This window comes from Osmerus mordax, chromosome 25, assembly GCF_038355195.1.
Source record: "Osmerus mordax isolate fOsmMor3 chromosome 25, fOsmMor3.pri, whole genome shotgun sequence".
NCBI lineage: Eukaryota > Metazoa > Chordata > Actinopteri > Osmeriformes > Osmeridae > Osmerus > Osmerus mordax.
Window position 1 is genome coordinate 537948 of NC_090074.1, and position 19606 is coordinate 557553.

Here is a 19606-nt window from a genome sequence, read left to right on the forward strand (position 1 = left end):
TGAACATAAGCATGGATGTATCTGGTGAAACAAGATGCCTGTATGGTTCGACACCACTAATCTGCTTTAATGATTTGGGGCTCTTAATGATTTTGAGTGCCATCATTGCATTTGAAACACTCATTAGCTGAACATACTTTACTACCCTATATTAGTTGTTCTTTCTCTCTCTGCTCATTTCAGTTGCGTTTCTTTCCTTCAGTGGCGTTTCTACAAACTTTGATCGACACACCGGCAACACAATAGGCTCTTTCCTATTTGTTCCTGAAGCCTGACGGTTTAATCACGACTTAGAGAATGCACATTCTTCCTGTTAGTCAGACAGCTATTCAACAGTGTTTCCTATTAAGTCTCTGTTCTCTGAAAGGACACACCTGCTGTACAACACAGCACGACACAGTCAAGGTCAGACACGGCAAGTTGCATGCATGCAATGCATGCTGGGAAATATGAAAAGTATGATGCACGACGCAGCCAGGTTATCAACAGAGCTCTGAGGAACACTGCCGTGGTTTGCTCTGGAGATAAGAGACCAGAGGAGGCATGTGTCATGAGGGGTCAGAGGACCTCTACCTGGTCCAAGGTGTGGTGGTGTAGAACTAACACACCCAGAAACGACCTGCTATGAAAGCACCTGTGTCACCACATTTCAGTGTTTAGGAAACACAGCAGATGACAGCACAGATGAGACTGGAACAGACTGTGAAAATACGACACCGAAAGAGAGTCGCTGCAAGTGAACACTTTCCATTTGTAAATGTGTGTACGTTCATCTGAAAGAAGGCCGGTGGGTGTTGATATTAAGTGAAAAACTCTCAACAGTTGCTAAGTGTAGTTTAATGGCGGAAGATGGCCACTAGATCCAGTGACTTCAAAATACAATACAGACCATTTCTTACAGCAGTTTGTTTTATCTAAACTTCATCTAACCCATTTAATCTTCCACTTTGATGAAATACATTTGTAAAAAAAAATCCTGTGTGTATTCAATAGTTATCTACTCTAACTATACTATAGTTTTTACCATTATGAATCATTTGAGATTTCCTGAAATTGAGTGAGCTTTCGCATGTATAGCCAAAGTAACTAGAGAAGAAGGATCAGGGAATTGCTAGGCGTAGAGCCTATTGGTATAAAGGGATTATTCTTCCCTGGCCAGCACAATCATGTGTAACACTTGTTTCAAATAATACGAGAAAACAAACAGGTGTTTCAGATTTAATCCCTGTGTGGAATCGTGATGCCTCTATCATGTAATCAAAACAAGAGTACATTCTCTTTTTAGGCTACATGTTTCATATTTAAATACGTATTGGAGCTATTTTCCGAGTCTACATTTTTGAAACCAATGTTTTTCAAAAGCCTACAACAATCAAAATATAAAGCAGACAGCTTCGTTATACGGCAAACTATATGAATGTAGTCAGTAATAAATAAAACTTACCGGTAAATGCAAACAGAAGCGTCAGTGACAGCAGGGTGCCAAGTTTCCTGGTGTACATCTCCATAGTTCAGCACGCGCTTCAGTGAGTCTCAGCCGTGGTCTCCACTCTGCTCCGGTCTCCCCGTTATCTACGCGCAGCTTCGCCCTGGGGACTTAAGCCTTCTTTCAAGTGTCTTGCTCAACCTCTTAACGGTGTGGCAGTAGTTGAGCTGTGCTCGGGATTCGTCGCTGTGTTGAGGTCCTGCCTTTCCAAGAAGATGATCTGGACGTCAGCTCCACTAGGTTTTCGTTATCGTTGGGTGTCGTTAGGCTAATCCAGTTTTTACACTAGAACGCAGCAAGTGTCCAAACCGTCGACATTTAGAGGTCCTCTCAGTCTCTCTCCGTTTTACGCTTCGTTGTGGCTGAAGCCGTTGGTGAGGAACATGTTCGTAGTGAAAAACTCTTGGAAGTTCTCACTTTGTGTTTCCGCTCCTGCCACCGAGACACCTGTCCTCTAGTGACGCCCTGGAACTGTTCCCACGCACCTCCCCGCGCGCCGGCAGGTGCTTTGTAGAAAACAACGTCAACATGAAATTTGACACATTTTCGCAGGATTCCTAGACATTTACAATAAACTATTTACACTGTTAGTTACGCAGCAACAATTATGTTCAGATGTTTAACTACGATTTAAAGTTTTCATAAAGGCAGCGTGGCGTGCATTACATTTATCTACATTATGTGGACTGGTCATTGTTCAGAAGTTTATTCAGTTTGGCCTTTGAGGATTGAGGGATAGGAAAATAAAGTCGTCTAAATCTACCATTATATTAATCAATAGTATTAGTTCCAGGCATGTACATGCAGTCTTAGGATATAGTTCAATTTTTAATAAGATCATGTAAGATAGTTGGATTGACCCATACTTAAAATCGTGCAACAATAAAATACGAATGGCCCATTTGTATAACATCAGTGAACGACAAAGTAGACCGTTGCATGTTTGTTAAACCCTAAAAGTAAAAAATCTGTTCCTCTATTCGGTCTCTATCTTGAAACAACATGTCATGCTCTATAGTGCTTTTGGTGTTCTTGGTTGGCTAATGCAAAGAAACAAGCCTCGGTGTGTTGACAGGCGTGCGGGCGGGCGGCCGGCCCCCCTCCCCCTCCAGCACTTAGTAGCTCCGGAGAAGCGGCGCGTGGCGACAGCCTCGCCCTCAGAGGTGAGGACGGGCCTCGCTGCCTTTCTCCCGGGCCAGACGGTTGCCGTGGAGACGGCAGTGAGGCTAATGCGGGAGGACTGTTCAATTATTAGAGGGGAGGGAGGCTCACTTCACTGATTAAATCACAGAGTCTGGAGTCGCATACTATATGTATAAGAGTTCTCCGTGTAGCTGTCCTGTCCTGGTCTGCAACCAAACCTCTCTTGAAGTGCGCTGAGGGTGTTTGGAGGTGTCAGCCATGATGATAGCAGGCGCTTCTCTTCATTTATTTAATGCTTTGGACTCTGAGCAGAGCCTTTACCCAGTGTGGGTATCTGAGGGCATTGGAAGAGATGAACTCTTTAATGTGTCATTTATTTACATTGACATTACATTTAGTCATTTAGCAGACGCTCTTATCCAGAGCGACTTACAGTAAGTACAGGGACATTCCCCCGAGGCAAGTAGGGTGAAGTGCCTTGCCCAAGGACACAACGTCAGTTGGCATGACCGGGAATTGAACTGGCAACCTTCGGATTACTAGCCCGATTCCCTCACCGCTCAGCCAACTGACTCCCTATTTCGGGGCAGAGTGACACATGTTTATGTGTGGATCATCACAAAACCTTTATGTCAAGCGTCATAGCTACTGTTGAGGCTGTTGACTACTAGACATTAGCTGCACCCGAGGAATGTCATATTCTCTGTAAACAAACACACACTGTCTGTACAGGCCAAGGCCAGGGTCACAGGGGTCATGCGTGGCTTGTAGGTGTCATTCCAGGGTCCTGTGAGTTGGTGTGAGAATAAGGAGTGGCAAAGCTTGTCACCGGACACATGAACACACAGCAGCTCTGGAAACAGACACCTACCTCCACACAACACAACAGCAGTCATAACTGGAGACGCTACCTACATAAAGTGTATAAAACACACAACAGTCACATACATTCCAAATCCTTACATAATACTTTCCTGAATTATGAATCTGCAATAAGAATGATATATCTTGTATCTTGTGCAGACTACTGAATCATATTCTGCTTCACAACTGAACTGTTCCGCATGCTGATTCAGGAATGGATCTCTGGCTCCACCTGCTGGTTGTTCTGATGCATGACGCACACGTCCATCCTGGATGGATCCTGGATCCTTGGATGACCGAGCACCACCTCCAGCTGAACCTCGCCAAAACAGAACTCCTCATCATCCCGGCCAAACCCTCCATCTCCCACGATCTCTCAATAACCCTGGGATCGGCGACGGTGACCCCTTCATCTTCTGCCAGGAACCTCGGGGTGACCATGGATGACGAGCTCTCCCTCACAGCCCACATTGCTGCAGTCTCCCGGTCGTGTAGATTCTGATGTTAGTTTCCTCCAGGATCACAATGACTCGTATTGAGAGACTTGTTGCTCTTGTTGGTTAGTTGTAACGGTTTCAAATTCTTGTACTCGCTGTGAAATATTTTACTGTTGATTGGTTTTTCTACAGGTACACTCATGCACTCTTGTGGGGAGTTTCATGTTGTTCAATTGTAACTTGTTTAACTGCATGCTCGTATGGTTCTTCCCTTTGGCACTTATTTGGTTTTCCACAATGTATGCTTCATGTTTTGGCTGCTCGCAATGTTTGGGGCGTCTCGTTGTTATGATCAGTGACCTATGCTCTTTTGTAAAGCTCTCTCTTGGAAGTCGCTTTGGATAAAAGCGTCTGCTAAATGCATAAATGTAATGTAATCCTCAGGGCAGCTGAAACACAGGACTCACCAACACTTCTTCAGTTTATTCAGTGAACCCTGCTTTTCAAATACCTAGAAAACGTCTTTATTTCCCCTAGATGTACTTAATACCTCCCTGTACTTTCTGCGTTAAGTTGACGTGTTAATAAGCCCAGAATCCAGCAGGGACCACGGAAGAGCCACATTCTCAGTGAGTGGCAAACAGCGTCAGTGTCTCATTTATTTGTTTTTAAAACATGTAAACATACTGGGACGAGACTGGGACCTCAAAGCAAATCATACAGAAGACACGGTGTGGAACAAAAAAATAAAAAAGTTTCATATACAAAAAAGGATATTTTAAATGTAATATGTTTGCAAAGGCTGGAATGCTTGACAACATCAATATATATTCTTAAATATATATATATTTTTTTTTTCTATAGAGATAAATTCATTATTTATGTATTCTTTCAGGTTTTCCCAGACAGATCCTTTTTCAATAGCTTGTTTTCTTTAAAGTCATGTAATCCCTTCCTGGCACCTGAGCACCAAGCCTGAGCCTAGAGGTGAGCTTGGCGGTGGTGCCCCAGCCCCAGAGCACACCTCCACACCCTGGAGAGGTAGGGGCTCCCTGTCCCTGATAAGACCACAGTAACACCTTCCATAAGAGGAAACAGGAGGTGACCACGGCTCTCTGTCCACACAACAGCACTCACAACTCAGAAAGTAAGCTTAAAGCAGTCTCTTGGGTTACGATGTCTCAAATAATAATTGCCACAATTTGCGGGAAACAGTTCAACGGATTTTCACTAATAGCTGACCAACCAATAGTTGAACAGAAACTTAAGTTGTCTTGCTGCAAAGACAACAATCTAAAACGAAAGATACAATTTTAATCCAGCCAGCTACGATACAATCTGCAGCTTGTTTTCAAGCTCTAACCAGCGGATCAGTTCAGTGCTGTTTTGTGGACATAAAAGTTCTTGTAGCTCTCTCTGACCCTCTCTCTTTGAATACTTTGAGTTCATACTTCAGTCTAAAGAGTGAAACCAGGAGGACTACAGCATCTCTTTGCTGTTGTACTTGAGGGCGTATCCCACAGCCACCTCCATACACTCCAGCAGCGAGCCTGCGGACAGGAAGTCCAGCTCTACCTCGATGAACTTGATATAGACGGCCGAGCGATGGTGGGGCGAGGCGTCTCCACCCCGCCCCGCGCTGCTGCAGTTCCCCTGAAGGAAGCGAGTGACAGCTGAGGGTTCGTCTCGTCCAAAGTGCTTCCCTGAGCTCTGAAAGTGCTGGAACAGACACTGCTGTAGGGTCCTCTCCTCGGCCACGCCCAGGTAACAGTACGTCACCCTGGTTGCTGTCCTGCCCCGCCCTTCCTCCTCCCCGTCCCCTGTGGCCCCGTCCCCCGGCTGAGGCGTGCCCGGGTCGGAGTCATCGTCCTGCTGCAAGGACTCCGCGGCCACGCCCATGTTGTCCAGCAGCAGCGACGTCTCCTCGTAGCCGACAGCGTAGAGTCCGTAAGTCTTGGGGATCCCCCCTGGGAGGAGATACTGGGACGTGCCGTTACTGCAGCCCGTCACTCTGGACTGGGCGATGGGGATCCAGTCCACCTCCATGTGGAGCTCCAGACAGCGAGCCTCGCTGATGGTGATGTCCAGATACTTGTAGTAAACATTCTTCCAGTTCATCTTCTGAACCTTGGTCATGATGACACGCCCCTCCGGCTTCTCTGGGTTGAAGTACTCCCTCAGCCTCTTCCCCAGGGGCACCTGGGAGCTGATCTCAGCGTAGTGGTAGCGGATGTCTTCACGCCACCGCGTGTTGTAGCCCACCCCGAAGATGGCCAGCTTGTTGGACAGGTGCAGGCGGGAGAAGTCCGTCCAGGTCTGGAAGTGTTCCCACTTGAGCTGCACCGACTCCAGGATACGAGTCACATTCTGCATCCCCTCCTTTTTTCTGGGGGGAGAGAGAGAGAGAATAAGGTTGAAAAAACATTTAAACAAACAATACGACATACACACAGATACAGCAAACACACAACATTCAGCAAACACACAACATACAAGGCTAATGACACGGTAAGGACATACAATCCACATTTCTGTAAAGTTAAACACATGAGGCGTGGTGCCGGCGTGGCGTGGTGCCGGCGAGGCGTGGTGCCGGCGAGGCGTGGTGAACTCACTGTGTGGACGGAGACGGCTCCGGCCTCAGGGGCGGGACTTTGATCTTCGGCAGCTGGATCTCCTCTGAACAGGAAACCAAAAAGATGGTCAAACCCAGCAGTGAAGACATTCATACATCTAACCCTAACCAGCAGTGAAGACATTCATACATCTAACCCTACCCAGCAGTGAAGACATTCATACAGCATTTTCAAGCAGGTGGGCACAGCTCAGGGGCAGAGGTCGTCATCTGACGACCGATCTAGAAGTCGCAGGTTCAAATCCCCCTTTATCCACTGCTCTGGACAAAACCGTTAAATAAACCCGTCGAATGATCATAGTAACCACCACATCTTACCGGCCTCCATGTCCCCATCCTGGAAAGCGGAGGACAGCACCTGTGTGCACCAGTCCTCCTGGGACAGGTCTTCCATGGTGCTGCTGTCTGACTCCATCTCCTGGTACAGCCCGCTGCTGTTGATGAGGACCGGGGCACAGCTCTGGGAGTCCCAACCCCCCTGGCCAAACACCTTCTCCAGCTGCTCCAGGGAGTAGCTGCTCTTCCTCTTGCCGATGCCGTGCTCCTTCACCCGGCTGTAGCATCGACGCAGCGTCTGCATGAATACCGGGAGAGACACCTCAGGGTGTGTGCCTAGTGCTTACTAGGGAGGTTTGGTGTAGCTTAGTGGGTAGAGCGTTTGGCTGTAGATCAAGAGGTCGCAGGTTTGAATCCCCTGAATGAATTTATTATAATTATTAGTACTTTATACTAGTAATTTAGCAAACACCTGTGCTTGTATCGTGAGTGACATATTTCCACTCACTGTTACGGTGAGTTATGGGACAAATGGCAGAAGTAGTTAACCTGTTGGAGTGTTTGGGTGTTCATTTAAAGGATGGTACAGTAGTTAGCAATAGACAAGTCTATGGTGGACTCTTACTATCTTTACAAGGAAGGCACCAATTACCACAACGTTTTATATTGTTACATGTTATCATCAAAAACCTAATTATTCCTGTATTGTGTGTTTGCTAGCAAGATGCCAGAAGCTAGCTAGCTACTACTACTTAAAAGCTAGCTATTTACATGTTGTGGACATTAGACGTAGCTAGCTAGCTACTTTGACGTCTATCTAGCTACCAGCTAGCTGCCCCTTTAGCACGCTAGTTCCTATTTCCTGCTAATACATATCTGTATATTTTACCTTCATCCTCTCCCTGCACTGGGACGGGGTCCTCTCGTACCCCAACTCTGCCAGGGCTCTCGATACCCGCTCGTACATGGCAGGGCCAGGAGCCTTCCCCGAGAACACGGTACCTGCCACCTCCAGCTGCTGCATCCGTGCCTCTGTCAGTCTTTCGTTGCCCCACACCGCAATAAGGGCGTTTGTTTCAGATGGAGTCCAAGACATCCCTCGGCAAGCGGCGAAATTGTTTGAGGATGAAGCCAGTCCACTTCGGCCTGCGCTCCCAGACACCGACAACCCCGCGTTGAGAGGAGAAAATCGATTAGGTGTGGAAGGATTAGAAAGATACTGGTTGCTGTCGCTTAAATCCTCTGATTCGGGTGATGGTACCTCCGTTTTTGGTATCTTCAGCGGCGTCGATATCTCGGGAGAATGATCAGCGTTCCTGGGCGCTGCCATCTTGCTTCTGTTGCTAAGGGGAGGGGGATGGGAGTGCAGGGACGTAATTTTTTCCCCTTTGATGACGTCTTCCGTGAGTGAATACTTTCAGTGGGGCTCTTCGGAATTAATGAACTAATTTAATAAAATAGGGTTCCAATGATGGAACAAATTCAGCTTCCGACTAAAAAAAATAAGAACAAATTAGGTTATAGGTTCAATCTAGCTGTTCAGATCCAATCGTAAATTTTAAATTTATTATTTGCCTATTTTATTTTTTTAAGTTTAAACAAAGTCAAGTAGCCTACTGCAGGGCTGCATCTATTTTGTTTATGTTTCTCTTCCAGTATTATGCTGTGAAATCCTCACTGACTGTGAAACAGCCCCTGCATCTAAATACGGATTTTATCTCACCGAGATAGGCATGGGCCTATTATGGGATTGTGTACAAAACAGCCCCTCATCTGATTGCAACAATAGCGTTAAAAGAAAGACAACAACAACAACCTTTATTTATAAAGCACATTTAACACAATACAAATTGATCCAAAGTGCTGTACATAGTGCATAGCATAACTACGCTATAAAACAACAATTAAAAGTTTCCAAAAGCTAAAGAATAAAAATGTGTTTTTAGAGTAGATTTAAAAATATCCAATGACGGGTACCAACGTAGGCGACAGTCCGTGTCACCAGAGAAGATGGTCAATAAACGGAAAAGGTGAGAGGGTCCTAGCCTGCCCTCTCCCCTCGCGAGTCATCTACGGGGGATTAGAGCTGGAGGACTCCTGTCATCATCCCATCAACATATATCGAGTTGATGCAGAGTTCATCTTTGTTGAGAGACAGAGTATAATTGGACTTCCTCTCAGATATCTTCAGATTTCTGAGTTTAATCCGGACGCTTCTCCAGCTGTCCGTTGTGAGCTCGAGACCAGAGGTTATGACCTGGCCTGAGGAACAGTCTCCTTCTTTGACAAGATGTGAGTTCTGTCCTTGATAAAGGTCAGGGACAGGAAAAGACAAGACGACTCCTGGACACACAGATCCATCAGGACTGCTGTCACACTGAAAACGTTATAGCCTACAAACGCAAAACTTGAAAAGACTGTCAATGAATACAACTTTTTAAATCGTTTTTGAATATAGTGTGTGTATGAGGTAACCTCATGGCTTGTGATTTTGATGAAAATGTGTTTAGTGCTTCATCATTTACATTACATTTAGTCATTTATCAGACGCTCTTATCCAGAGCGACTTACAGTAAGTACAGGGACATTCCCCCCGAGGCAAGTAGGGTGAAGTGCCTTGCCCAAGGACACAACGTCATTGGCATGGCCGGGAATCGAACTGGCAACCTTCAGATTACTAGCCCGATTCCCTAACCCCTCAGCCACCTGACTCCCTTTTATCATCATAATTCTGAAATCTCTTTGTCCTGATAGAAGAGGTCTATACCTCAGAAGACAGGGCTCGTGTTTTCAGGCTCGGTGTGATTGGCTATTTGCTAATGCAAATCTGTACAAAAGACTCTGATCTGTTAATCTATGCACTATTAAAAGGTCCCTATTATAGTCTATATACATGCACAGACATAACCAAAGAATAATGTGATGATGTCTATATTTGTGCTTGTTCTGGATAAATACACCACCATGCAGTGCTGAAGGCTAAGGTCCTATTAACTGAAGTTTGAAGACAGATCACTTTGTAATTATAGAGCGGTAGTCATCATAAGCTTAAAGATGACTTTGGAATTTTAAGTTTCACGTGGCCAATGCTCGGCATAAATTCTATTCACGTGTACTTTTTATTCAAATGATATTCGTAAGAGATTGGATTTGATTAAGTGGGAAGGATATCACATTTGAATATTATAATGCTTATTTTTAATCAGCTATCGTGTGCTCTGTCTGGGAAGTGCGCATGTGCAGGTGTGGCACTGGTTTGCAGTACATTTGTTAGCTGATGATTGTCTTGCACGAAAATTGCATGTTTTGATCACTTCTCTATTTTCCTAATCAGGCCACTTTCTCCACATGGTCCCGCCGGCGGAACAACATTATTAACCCTACACCCTAATATTTTCACATTTGCATATTCCAACCTCATCACCTCTATCAATGCTACTCCCTCGGGTCGTATATCTCCGACAAAGCAGAGGGGGTTATTTTGCGGTGTCCTTTTTTCTTCTTTATCACAGCTCGTAATAAAAAGGTGTTACTTCTTCATTAACATTAGATTTGGAACTATAATTGTTGAGGTTTTTATCCACAGCTTTTACTTAGCCTACATGATGCCTAATGGGTTGCGCAGAAAGCAAAACAAACATCACTGAAAAACACATAAATACAGACAATTATTGGAAATTGGTACATTTGGCACTGAATGGCTGTATGCGCAGTCAACAACAGTAAACAATTTCCTGGTTTGGTGATGAATTTATCTGAATTCCATGCTAACCCATGAGCGTGTCACAGATGTGCTGGTCACCCACAAGCCACTGTGTTTCAGGCAGTGCCAAGGAAACCTTCAGACATTTATCAAAGCTCCCATCTTCTCGGTAATCGGTAACAACGACACAAAACAGGATTTCAGAACCAACGACTGCAAAAGTGCCAGAATAACACCAAAAATTTGGTAATTGTGGAGAGAATAACTATTCATTATTCCTTTCTTTTCTCCTTTTCCTACATGTAACTGTTGGACTGGGTAGTTCTGAGTGAGTCATCGGTATTCGTGGATTTTTCACACTCACCATGGATTGGGTTTTTATCTCGTTCCCTTCCGCTGAGTGCTCGGTATCGAATCATTATCGTGCGAGTGTGAACGGTAATTGCCGCACCTGCAGTGGACACACCAGCCCAGACTGGAGACTGTCACGGTATAAATAAATACTAAAAGTAGACAAAAAAGCTGAAGTTGCTGGGAGATGAATATAGTCTAAGAACACGTGACTTTGATGACTTTAGCATGAGTTTGCACGAGTTAATATCCTGCTCCACCCTCACACTTGTCTCTTGATGTGTAATTTAGTCTTTTTTCAATTTTAAATAAAACATATAGAAAAAGACTTACCATTTATGCAATATGATTACATTTGAATGTGAGAAATGCTGTATACGTTAAAATTAAGCAGCAAAGTTTGTCTATGGAAGCTTCACAGCAGTGTGTGAATTATTTAAACAAATTAAAATGACATCACACGCCAAATGAATTAATTCGCCTCCAACTCCTGCCAATTAAGAAAGACACTTGGCCTGTCCTTTCTTCCAATCGCCATGTCCTCGAACAAAAGGACCCTGTCAAACCCCGTCCCCCCCGATAAACCCGACGCCCTCACACATCCCTCCAGCCACACCATCCCAACCAGCATTTACCTCCGTGACTTCCCCCAGCTGAGCCCCCCCCCGGGACACCCCACCCAGCTCTAACCACCCCCGGGCTCCCCAGGCCCAGGTGTTGTCTTCTGCCCAGACGGAGGGGTAATTCGGCCCGGCACATCCCAACACACGTGCACCCTCATCAGCCAGGCCCTCCCAGGAGCCAAGTCTTCAACATTAAACACTGTCTCATTAGCTGCATGCGGATGAGACGGCCACCCTAATGAGAGATGGTGTAACGACCCAAAACATCTGATCTCCACCCGTGCCAAACAAAACAGTCAGGTAGGCCCAGGGTCAGGGCCAAAGCCAAGACACGCCCCGGTGCCTGTGATGCAGGGGAGGAGGAGAGGGGTGGAGGAGAGGGGTGGAGGAGAGGGAGGAGGAGAGGGGTGGAGGAGAGGGGTGGAGGAGAGGGAGGAGGAGAGGGGTGGAGGAGAGGGGTGGAGGAGAGGGAGGAGGAGAGGGGTGGAGGAGAGGGGTGGCAAGAAGAAATGGAGAAATCAAGGAGTGGTTAGGGCTAGGGTTAGGGTTAGTGGGGGTTAGGGTTAATGGGGGTATTCAAGTTCAAGGCTCACAAAGAAGGTGTCGGGTTTGAGTAAATAGAGATCAAATGAGGCACATGTTGTTAAAAGTGCTTCTTCAGATTGATTTTTTCAGCATGTTCAAAAGAATAGTTGTATTTCAATAATATCTTATTATTATTATTATAATTATTCATAAAATATGTTACTGTTTCTGGTATTTTATGGACAGAGTTACAACAATGAACTTAAAGGTAATTTAACCACAAATGCTTGAGATAAGATGACACTTTATTCATCCCAGAAGGTGTTGCAGCAGCAGAGGTACATGTGAACAGAGATCAAAACAATAAGAAATAAAAGACAATGAACAAATAATAAGCATATAATATAAACAGGCAGGGCACTATTCATTATATTTAACTGCCACAGACAGATTTTTGTATTAGGGTTTATTCCACAGCTAATTAACATCTCATAAATGATGAATCAGAAGTCAGGTAATTGGCTGGTAATGATGACATCATCACATCAGCACTAAGTCCTGCATCGTGTTCCCTCCCAGCACACAGCCTTTGTCTGTTCTGGAACATTCTCTCCGTAATTATTTTACAGAGGTTAAAATAAAGGTGACCAAAAGACTACAATGCTGAAATAATGACTGAATTACCACGTAAATGAACTAATAACACTTTGACAACTTGTGCAAACATCACCTCTAATTGTTCTTGTAACGCAGAGCACTTGCAGTACAGCTATCATAAATCTGACTTCAAACTTCAACATGGCCCTTCTCCTAGTCAGCAACTCCTATTGAGACAGTTAATTGCACCTTCCGCTCCATTGAATGCAATTATTCCCCTCGATGTCAAATCCGGGGGGGAGAGGGAAGAAAGATGGCAGAAGAAAATGAAAGATGCCCCACTGGTCATTGTGTTAAAGATCTCCACTGGTCATTGTGTTTTGATAACACGGCCTCTCTCAAGTGTCCGAGATGGCGATTGATGTCGTCGATTAGAGTTGTCAGGAGTGTGAGTGATAAAGGGCTGGCACCGTGGCGTGGCTGGGGGTGGAGGGAGGCAGGGAGGATCCCGGGGCCCCCAGTGGACAGCCCCCTGGCCCCCCTCTTCCATGACCACAGATGTGGGGCAGCTGGGGCTCCCAGGCCTCTGGTCTGACCACAGCTCAATACTCCATCACCCCCGGCAGCTGTCCGGCTCTGGAGCGCTCTCACCATCCTCCCTCCCCTGACCACTCTCACCATCCTCCCTCCCCTGACCACTCTCACTATCCTCTCCTGTCCTCCCCTGTCCTCTCCTGTCCTCCTCTCCCTCCCCTGTCCTCTCCCTCCCCTGTCCTCTCCTGTCCTCCTCTCCCTCCCCTGTCCTCTCCTCCCCTGTCCTCTCCTGTCCTCCTCTGTCCTCTCCTGTCCTGAAATCCATGAAACAAACGACAACCTGACGTTTCACCCATCACCCATCTTCCTCACCCCCTGCATGGTAATTCACTGTCAGCTGTGTAGTAATGAGTGTGCCTGGTGAGTGAAAATGGGCCTGCGCGCTGTCTCCTCACTTGCGATGATTGATAACTGCAATAAAGACTGGAGTTCTCAGTGAGTGTATATTCCGGCCGTCCGATCTTATCTGTGCTTGCTGAGTGGCCCCAATTAATCTTTCTTACCATCCAAGTCACAGCTTACAGTCCGACTGTCTAATCCTTTGACAGTCGGTTTGTCCCCAACGCTTTCTTTAATGGTGAAATATGATACCTGCAGTGATATTGGTAAAACTTGTGTCAATTATGGGGAGGTGTGGGGGGGGGGGACGGGGGCGTAGACAGTTGCGACTAATGAATCATTCTCGATCCCAGGCAGATCTCGTTGTGTCAGCTGGGTCTGTTTCTCTTTGTTGGGGTTCTGAGGTTAGTTGTTGGGGTGGCTTCTGGTGTCATGACATTCTCCTCGGGGTGAAAGGTCTTTCGCCAAAATGTCAGCAGCTGGCAAATGACTCCTTACAGCTCATCAGCCCTCCACCCACCCAACCCTCCACCCATCCACCCTCCTACCCACCCACCCACCCAATGTGGGAGTACACACGCGCGTGTGTGTGTGTTTGAGGGGCATGCTGGCCGCAGAGGTATCCTGCTGTGAGCCTAATGAAGAGGAGCAAGGAGCAGAGCTGTTCTCCTGGAGCACAGCATGGGGTCTGTATATCTCCCCTCTCCTCTCCCCACGCCCTCCCCCTCTCCCCCCTCCACCTCTCTGTCTCAGTAATGCGGCTGCACATGTGGCCCTTGCCCATCAGAATCATATACATGTTTGTGTGTGTGTGTGTGTGTGTGGTAGCAGGTACACTATATCTTTTGTTTGTGTGTATGGCAGTAAATACAAGAGCAGAGTGTGTTTGTATAAATTGGTTTGTAGTTAGTTACTTGTGTCTTTATATTTGGTAGTTGAATGTTTGTGTCTTTTGGTGAGTAACCGTGGTTACTGGGGGGGACCAATCCAACTCCAGAAACACCCTTCTGAAATGATGGAAAACTGCTTCAAACCGGTCAAGAGAGTCTGATAGACAACCCTTTTGATTCTGGCTTAGTCACACTTTCTATAGAAATGACTGAACATAGGGCTATCTACGTGGCATGAACAAATCCATACACACACACACACACACACACACACGCAAACACTGTTGCCAGTGTTAGTCCACCCTTGCTTGTAGTGCTGATGTAATCCCAGCAGTAATTGCGTTTGCAGGTCTGGGAGTGTTGGAGTGGCTTGTGCGTCCTGCAGCCCGGCGGACACCACTGCCCTTCACCTCCTCCGCCTCAGTGAGGTCAGGAGCTGCCGTCATCACATCCACATCTAATCCCTCTGCTCACAACGTGAGGCAGATCCTGCACTGATTATGACTGCTGATTATTCTGTCCTTCATGTCTACATTTTGCTTTATTTCAAATGGACAGCTGAGTCTGTGACACGAGGGATGTGAGCAATGTCTTTTGGAGGTTTACGGAGGTAGAGTATTGGTGAGAGATCCGTGATAGATCTGTTTTGTCCTTGACAAGTTCTTACTCTTGGAAATTGTCTTATTGTAGTATTGGAAACGTGTATAGAATACTGGGATGTACAGAAAATCTGACTTTAAAGATCAGTGGAATGTCTGCCTCTCTCCCTCTCTCTCTCTCCCACTCTCTCCCTCTCTCTCTCTCCCACTCTCTCTCTCTCCCTCTCTCTCTCTCCCACTCTCTCTTCCTCTCTTTCCCGCTCTCTCTCTCCTTCTCTCTCTCTCTCTCTCTCTCCCTCTCTCTCTCTCTCTCTCTCTCTCTCTCTCTCTCTCTCTCTCTCTCTCCCTCTCTCTCTCTCTAACCCTTTGAAGTCTCTTCTATTGGACTTCAACACTTCAAAGGAGCATGCGTTCCTTCATCCCTCCATCTCTGCTGGCATCTCCATCTCCACATCCTCTTCATTAACTCCAACCTCTTTGTTTGTGAGGGGGGACCCCAGATGATGCCCACATGGGTCGTCCATCACCCCTGACACCCCCCCCCCCCCCCCCCCACCAGGACCCCACCGCCCCCCTGCCCCCCTGCTTATTCAAGCAGGATGCGGCCCCCGGCATGCAGGGCCCTGGGCTGGAGGCGGACGGGGCCAAAGCAGCCGCTCTCCTGTGTGTCTCTAATGTGCTAATAAAGAGGGCAGGATTCCCCCGTGGTAATGGCTCTCCAGGGGCATGCTGGGTAATTAAAGGGCTGCCTCTTTCTGTGAGCTGTAATCACTCACAGTCAGGGAACGCGCGTGTTATCCTGCACGTGTGATCATGTTGTACATGTACGATCATATTATGCATGTATGATCATATTATGCATGTATGAACACGTTGGGAATATTTTGAAAAGGAAACTATGGTTACATGTGCAGAAGACCTGTGGACAAACATGTATTGTCATGTAGAGAAAGTAGTTTTCTGTAGGAAGTGGATATAAGTACATGCTCTCAACCCCTCCATCCTTCTTGTTTGGTGGTTTTAAACACTGTAACTGAGACTTCACAGACAGACTGGTATGAGTCTCTCACTGACAGAAGACTAGTTTGTGATTTGACTAAACAATTTGGTCATTAGTTTAAAGTAAGACAAGCTTTTTGTGTCTCTGTCCAGTGTCCACACATCCAGTGGCGGAACTAGAGTTTTATACATGGGGTGGCCATGGCTTATTCAGGGGGTCCATAGTCCAGAGTCTTGGGTCACTGTTTTCATTAATATATACAGTATAATCTGGGTCTATAAGTGCTGGAACATCCAAAATGTATTTTTTGGAAAAAAAAGCTCAAGCACCAGGGACTTATAATAGCATTTCTTTGTTACAGAAATAACACATTGCATAGTTTATTTACAAAACAGCATTGTGTAACACACTTTGGTTGTGGATAGTATGTCCAGAAATAAAGCCAAGTCACTCATTTAGTGGCAGAATCCATTGTTATGCTAAAAAATTATTTTAGATATAGTATAAGTTTAGCTAGCTTGCAAATCCTGAGGATAGCCTACTGTAGTAGACCTTTCTATGTGACAACGGACAAGGGTGTTTTGTCCCTCGGGAGTTGCCATAGGCTTGATGTTGAAAGCATATGTGAAATCAGTGAGGGCTGTTCGAATGGCGATGTCAAGAAGAGCAGTGGTACATACAAGTTATGTCTGTTCGAATGGCGATGTCAAGAGGAGCAGTGGTACATACAAGTTATGGCTGTTCGAATGGCGATGTCAAGAAGAGCAGTGGTAAAATACAAGTTGTGAAAAGAGACCGCGTCCGTGTCTTATTGTCCACACGATCATATACAATTAGATCTAAAACGAACTTACAAAGAGCTCGGTTACACCGGACACCCCTGTGGCTCCGCTACTGCACACATCCCTTCTGTGATGACCATGTGTCCTCTCTATCAGGGGCTTCATGAGCGGAGAGAATATTATATCTTATATTGGGGAAGTAGACTCCAGTAAGAGGAGGGGGTGGAGGGGAATGGAGGCAGTGGAGGCAGTGGAGGGGGGTGGAGGGGGGTGGAGGGGAATGGAGGCAGTGGAGGCAGTGGAGGGGGGTGGAGGGGGGTGGAGGGGAATGGAGGCAGTGGAGGCAGTGGAGGGGGGTGGAGAGGGTGGAGAGGGTGGAGGGAGGTCGGGGGTCCTTGGGGGATCCCTCTCTGAAGGAACGAATACCATCCTGTCCCTTTCTTTGTTCTTTAATGAGTGTGTCAAATGCCTGTGTGTGTGTGTGTGTGTGTGGCTGATGGCCCTTAACATCTTCAGTCAACCTATTTTGTCAGTTCAAGAAGGATGAAGCAGTTTTGTCCCCATCGTGTTCCCGTCCTGTGTCCTCACATGACGGCCCGTCCTGTGTCCTCACATGACGGCCCGTCCTGTGTCCTCACATGACGGCCCGTCCTGTGTCCTCACATGACGGCTCGTCCTGTGTCCTCACATGACGGCTCGTCCTGTGTCCTCACATGACGGCCCGTCCTGTGTCCTCACATGACGGCTCGTCCTGTGTCCTCACATGACGGCCCGTCCTGTGTCCTCACATGACGGCCCGTCCTGTGTCCTCACATGACGGCCCGTCCTGTGTCCTCACATGACGGCCCGTCCTGTGTCCTCACATGACGGCCCGTCCTGTGTCCTCACATGACGGCTCGTCCTGTGTCCTCACATGACGGCTCGTCCTGTGTCCTCACATGACGGCTCGTCCTGTGTCCTCACATGACGGCTCAGCATCCACACTTCCCACAAACTCACGGACATGACAGAGTTATATGCTGTTCAGTGGTACTTTGCTGTGTTTTATAGCTGTACAGTAACAATCCAGAGTAGTTTGAGTTTCTAAATAATACACACCCTTCAGTACACCTCTACACCAGTCACGATGAACATTGAGTGACCGACTCACAAGCCTGGTTTGAACTTTATAAACGTTCTGACTCAAGGATGTTGTTGTAATTATGTTTAGGGACTCGGTTTAGTGGACCACATTCTCAGACGAGTCCTAAAACCATGAGCCACTGATCAAAACACTGTTCACCACAGCCTGCGCAGAGCGTCCCACAAACATCACAGGTGTCGCCTTTAAACCACCCTATAAAAGTCTTCCTCACACTCCCCCAGGAGAACACCTCCAGAAACTGTAAACCCCGGCTTTAGATCCCACACGGAAGAAATGCAAACATCTTCATTAGGCCGTGTCACTTCCTCCAAGCCCATGATTATCCCCAGCTGAGCTGCCTGGCCCGCTGTCTCCAGCCTTGGAGGCGGGAGATGGGAGGGCTGTGTGGCCCAGACTCAGGAGGCTGTGTGAGGGTCTCAGGGTCGTAGGAGAGGAGGACAGCGGGAGCTGGATCAGCCGGCTGTTTCATTCGTCCCCACTAATAAACGAGCCACTCGCCGTCCCGTTTCCCTTGCTAACTGCCAAGTAAACTCTGTCAAGCTGCGCTGGAGACTGGAGGGAGGAGGGGGGAGGAGGGATGGTGTTGTTTATGGAAGGCTTTGTTAGGAGGTTTGCTTCTGATACAGACCCTCTCCCCCCTGCTCCGACACCCCCTGATGCTCCCCTACACACACACATACACACACACACACCGCCCCGGTGGTGGGCTGTGAAATGGACATCAGACAGAGGGAAGCAGAGAAGAATGGGAGGTGTGTGTGTGTGTGTGTGTGTTCATGGGGAAAAGCGGTTTACCTCTCACAATTTTCCGTCTTAGCTTGTGTCGTTGGGACAGGAATATTCTGGAACAATCAGGAATATTCTGGAATGATCAGGAATATTCTGAAACACAATGTAACAATGTTTTAGAACATTATAGAAAAATTAATCATTTTTGGTTTTCCTAAAATAGTCCAAACATCAGTCTTTCCATTCAAAAGTTTTGCTTCATCTTATGCTAGAATTGTTACCCAAAGTAAAACTCTATGATAGTTTTTCAACAATAAAGTTTAAAGTTTCACCCAAAAATAACACCAACCCCACTATAGTTATCAAGCATAACAAGCTAAAACAACATGCATGGTCCAGCTCATCTCCAGAGCCCTGCCCAGTGTAGACACAGTTAACCAAGCGAGGGCCAAGCATTGGAGGGAAAAATAAATTGAGAAGGAGAGGTTGACAATGAGTTCAGCTCATTGTCTCAGTCTGTTAATCATTCTCCGAACCCCTCTGGCTCCAATAAGGGCTGAATAAAAAGAGCATAAAAGAACAATTTGGCTTGTCCCAGCTGTGAACAGCTCAGCCAATCACACACACAATAGGACCGTGACTGCCCCTGTAATACAACATATGATCAGGGACACGCCCCCTGTCTCTCCTGGTGTCTTTGTTTAAACCTGGCCTGACCCACCCAACACCCCCCCCTCCCTCACATAAACACTCACACACTCACACACACTCACGCACACACACACACACACTCACGCACACACACCCCTCCCTCCTACCCCCCTACCTTCCTTCCCGTCCAGATGGGTAAATCCATAATGTAGGACTATATCCCCTCTTCATCCCCCCC

At 46.8% G+C, this 19606-nt stretch overlaps 2 protein-coding genes across 2 annotated transcripts in view; both read right to left on the bottom strand.

Annotated features, from left to right (window-relative positions):
- The window catches only part of esama (endothelial cell adhesion molecule a), a 31966-nt gene extending 30077 nt beyond the window's left edge, over positions 1-1889 (bottom strand). Inside the window, exon 1 of the mRNA XM_067229030.1 lies at positions 1445-1889. Coding sequence (XP_067085131.1) covers positions 1445-1508 — 64 coding nt within the window. The 5' untranslated portion in view covers positions 1509-1889. The remainder of the gene's footprint in view (positions 1-1444) is intronic.
- A 2671-nt stretch (positions 1890-4560) lies between these two features.
- LOC136933646 (myb/SANT-like DNA-binding domain-containing protein 2) lies at positions 4561-8171 on the bottom strand. Its single transcript, XM_067229121.1, has 4 exons — positions 7731-8171; positions 6884-7139; positions 6546-6609; positions 4561-6316 (listed from the first exon to the last, which is right to left on the bottom strand). Exons 1-4 carry the CDS (start codon positions 8169-8171, stop codon positions 5410-5412), a joined length of 1668 nt encoding a protein of 555 aa, XP_067085222.1. The 3' UTR covers positions 4561-5409.
- Between the last annotated feature and the right edge of the window lie 11435 nt (positions 8172-19606).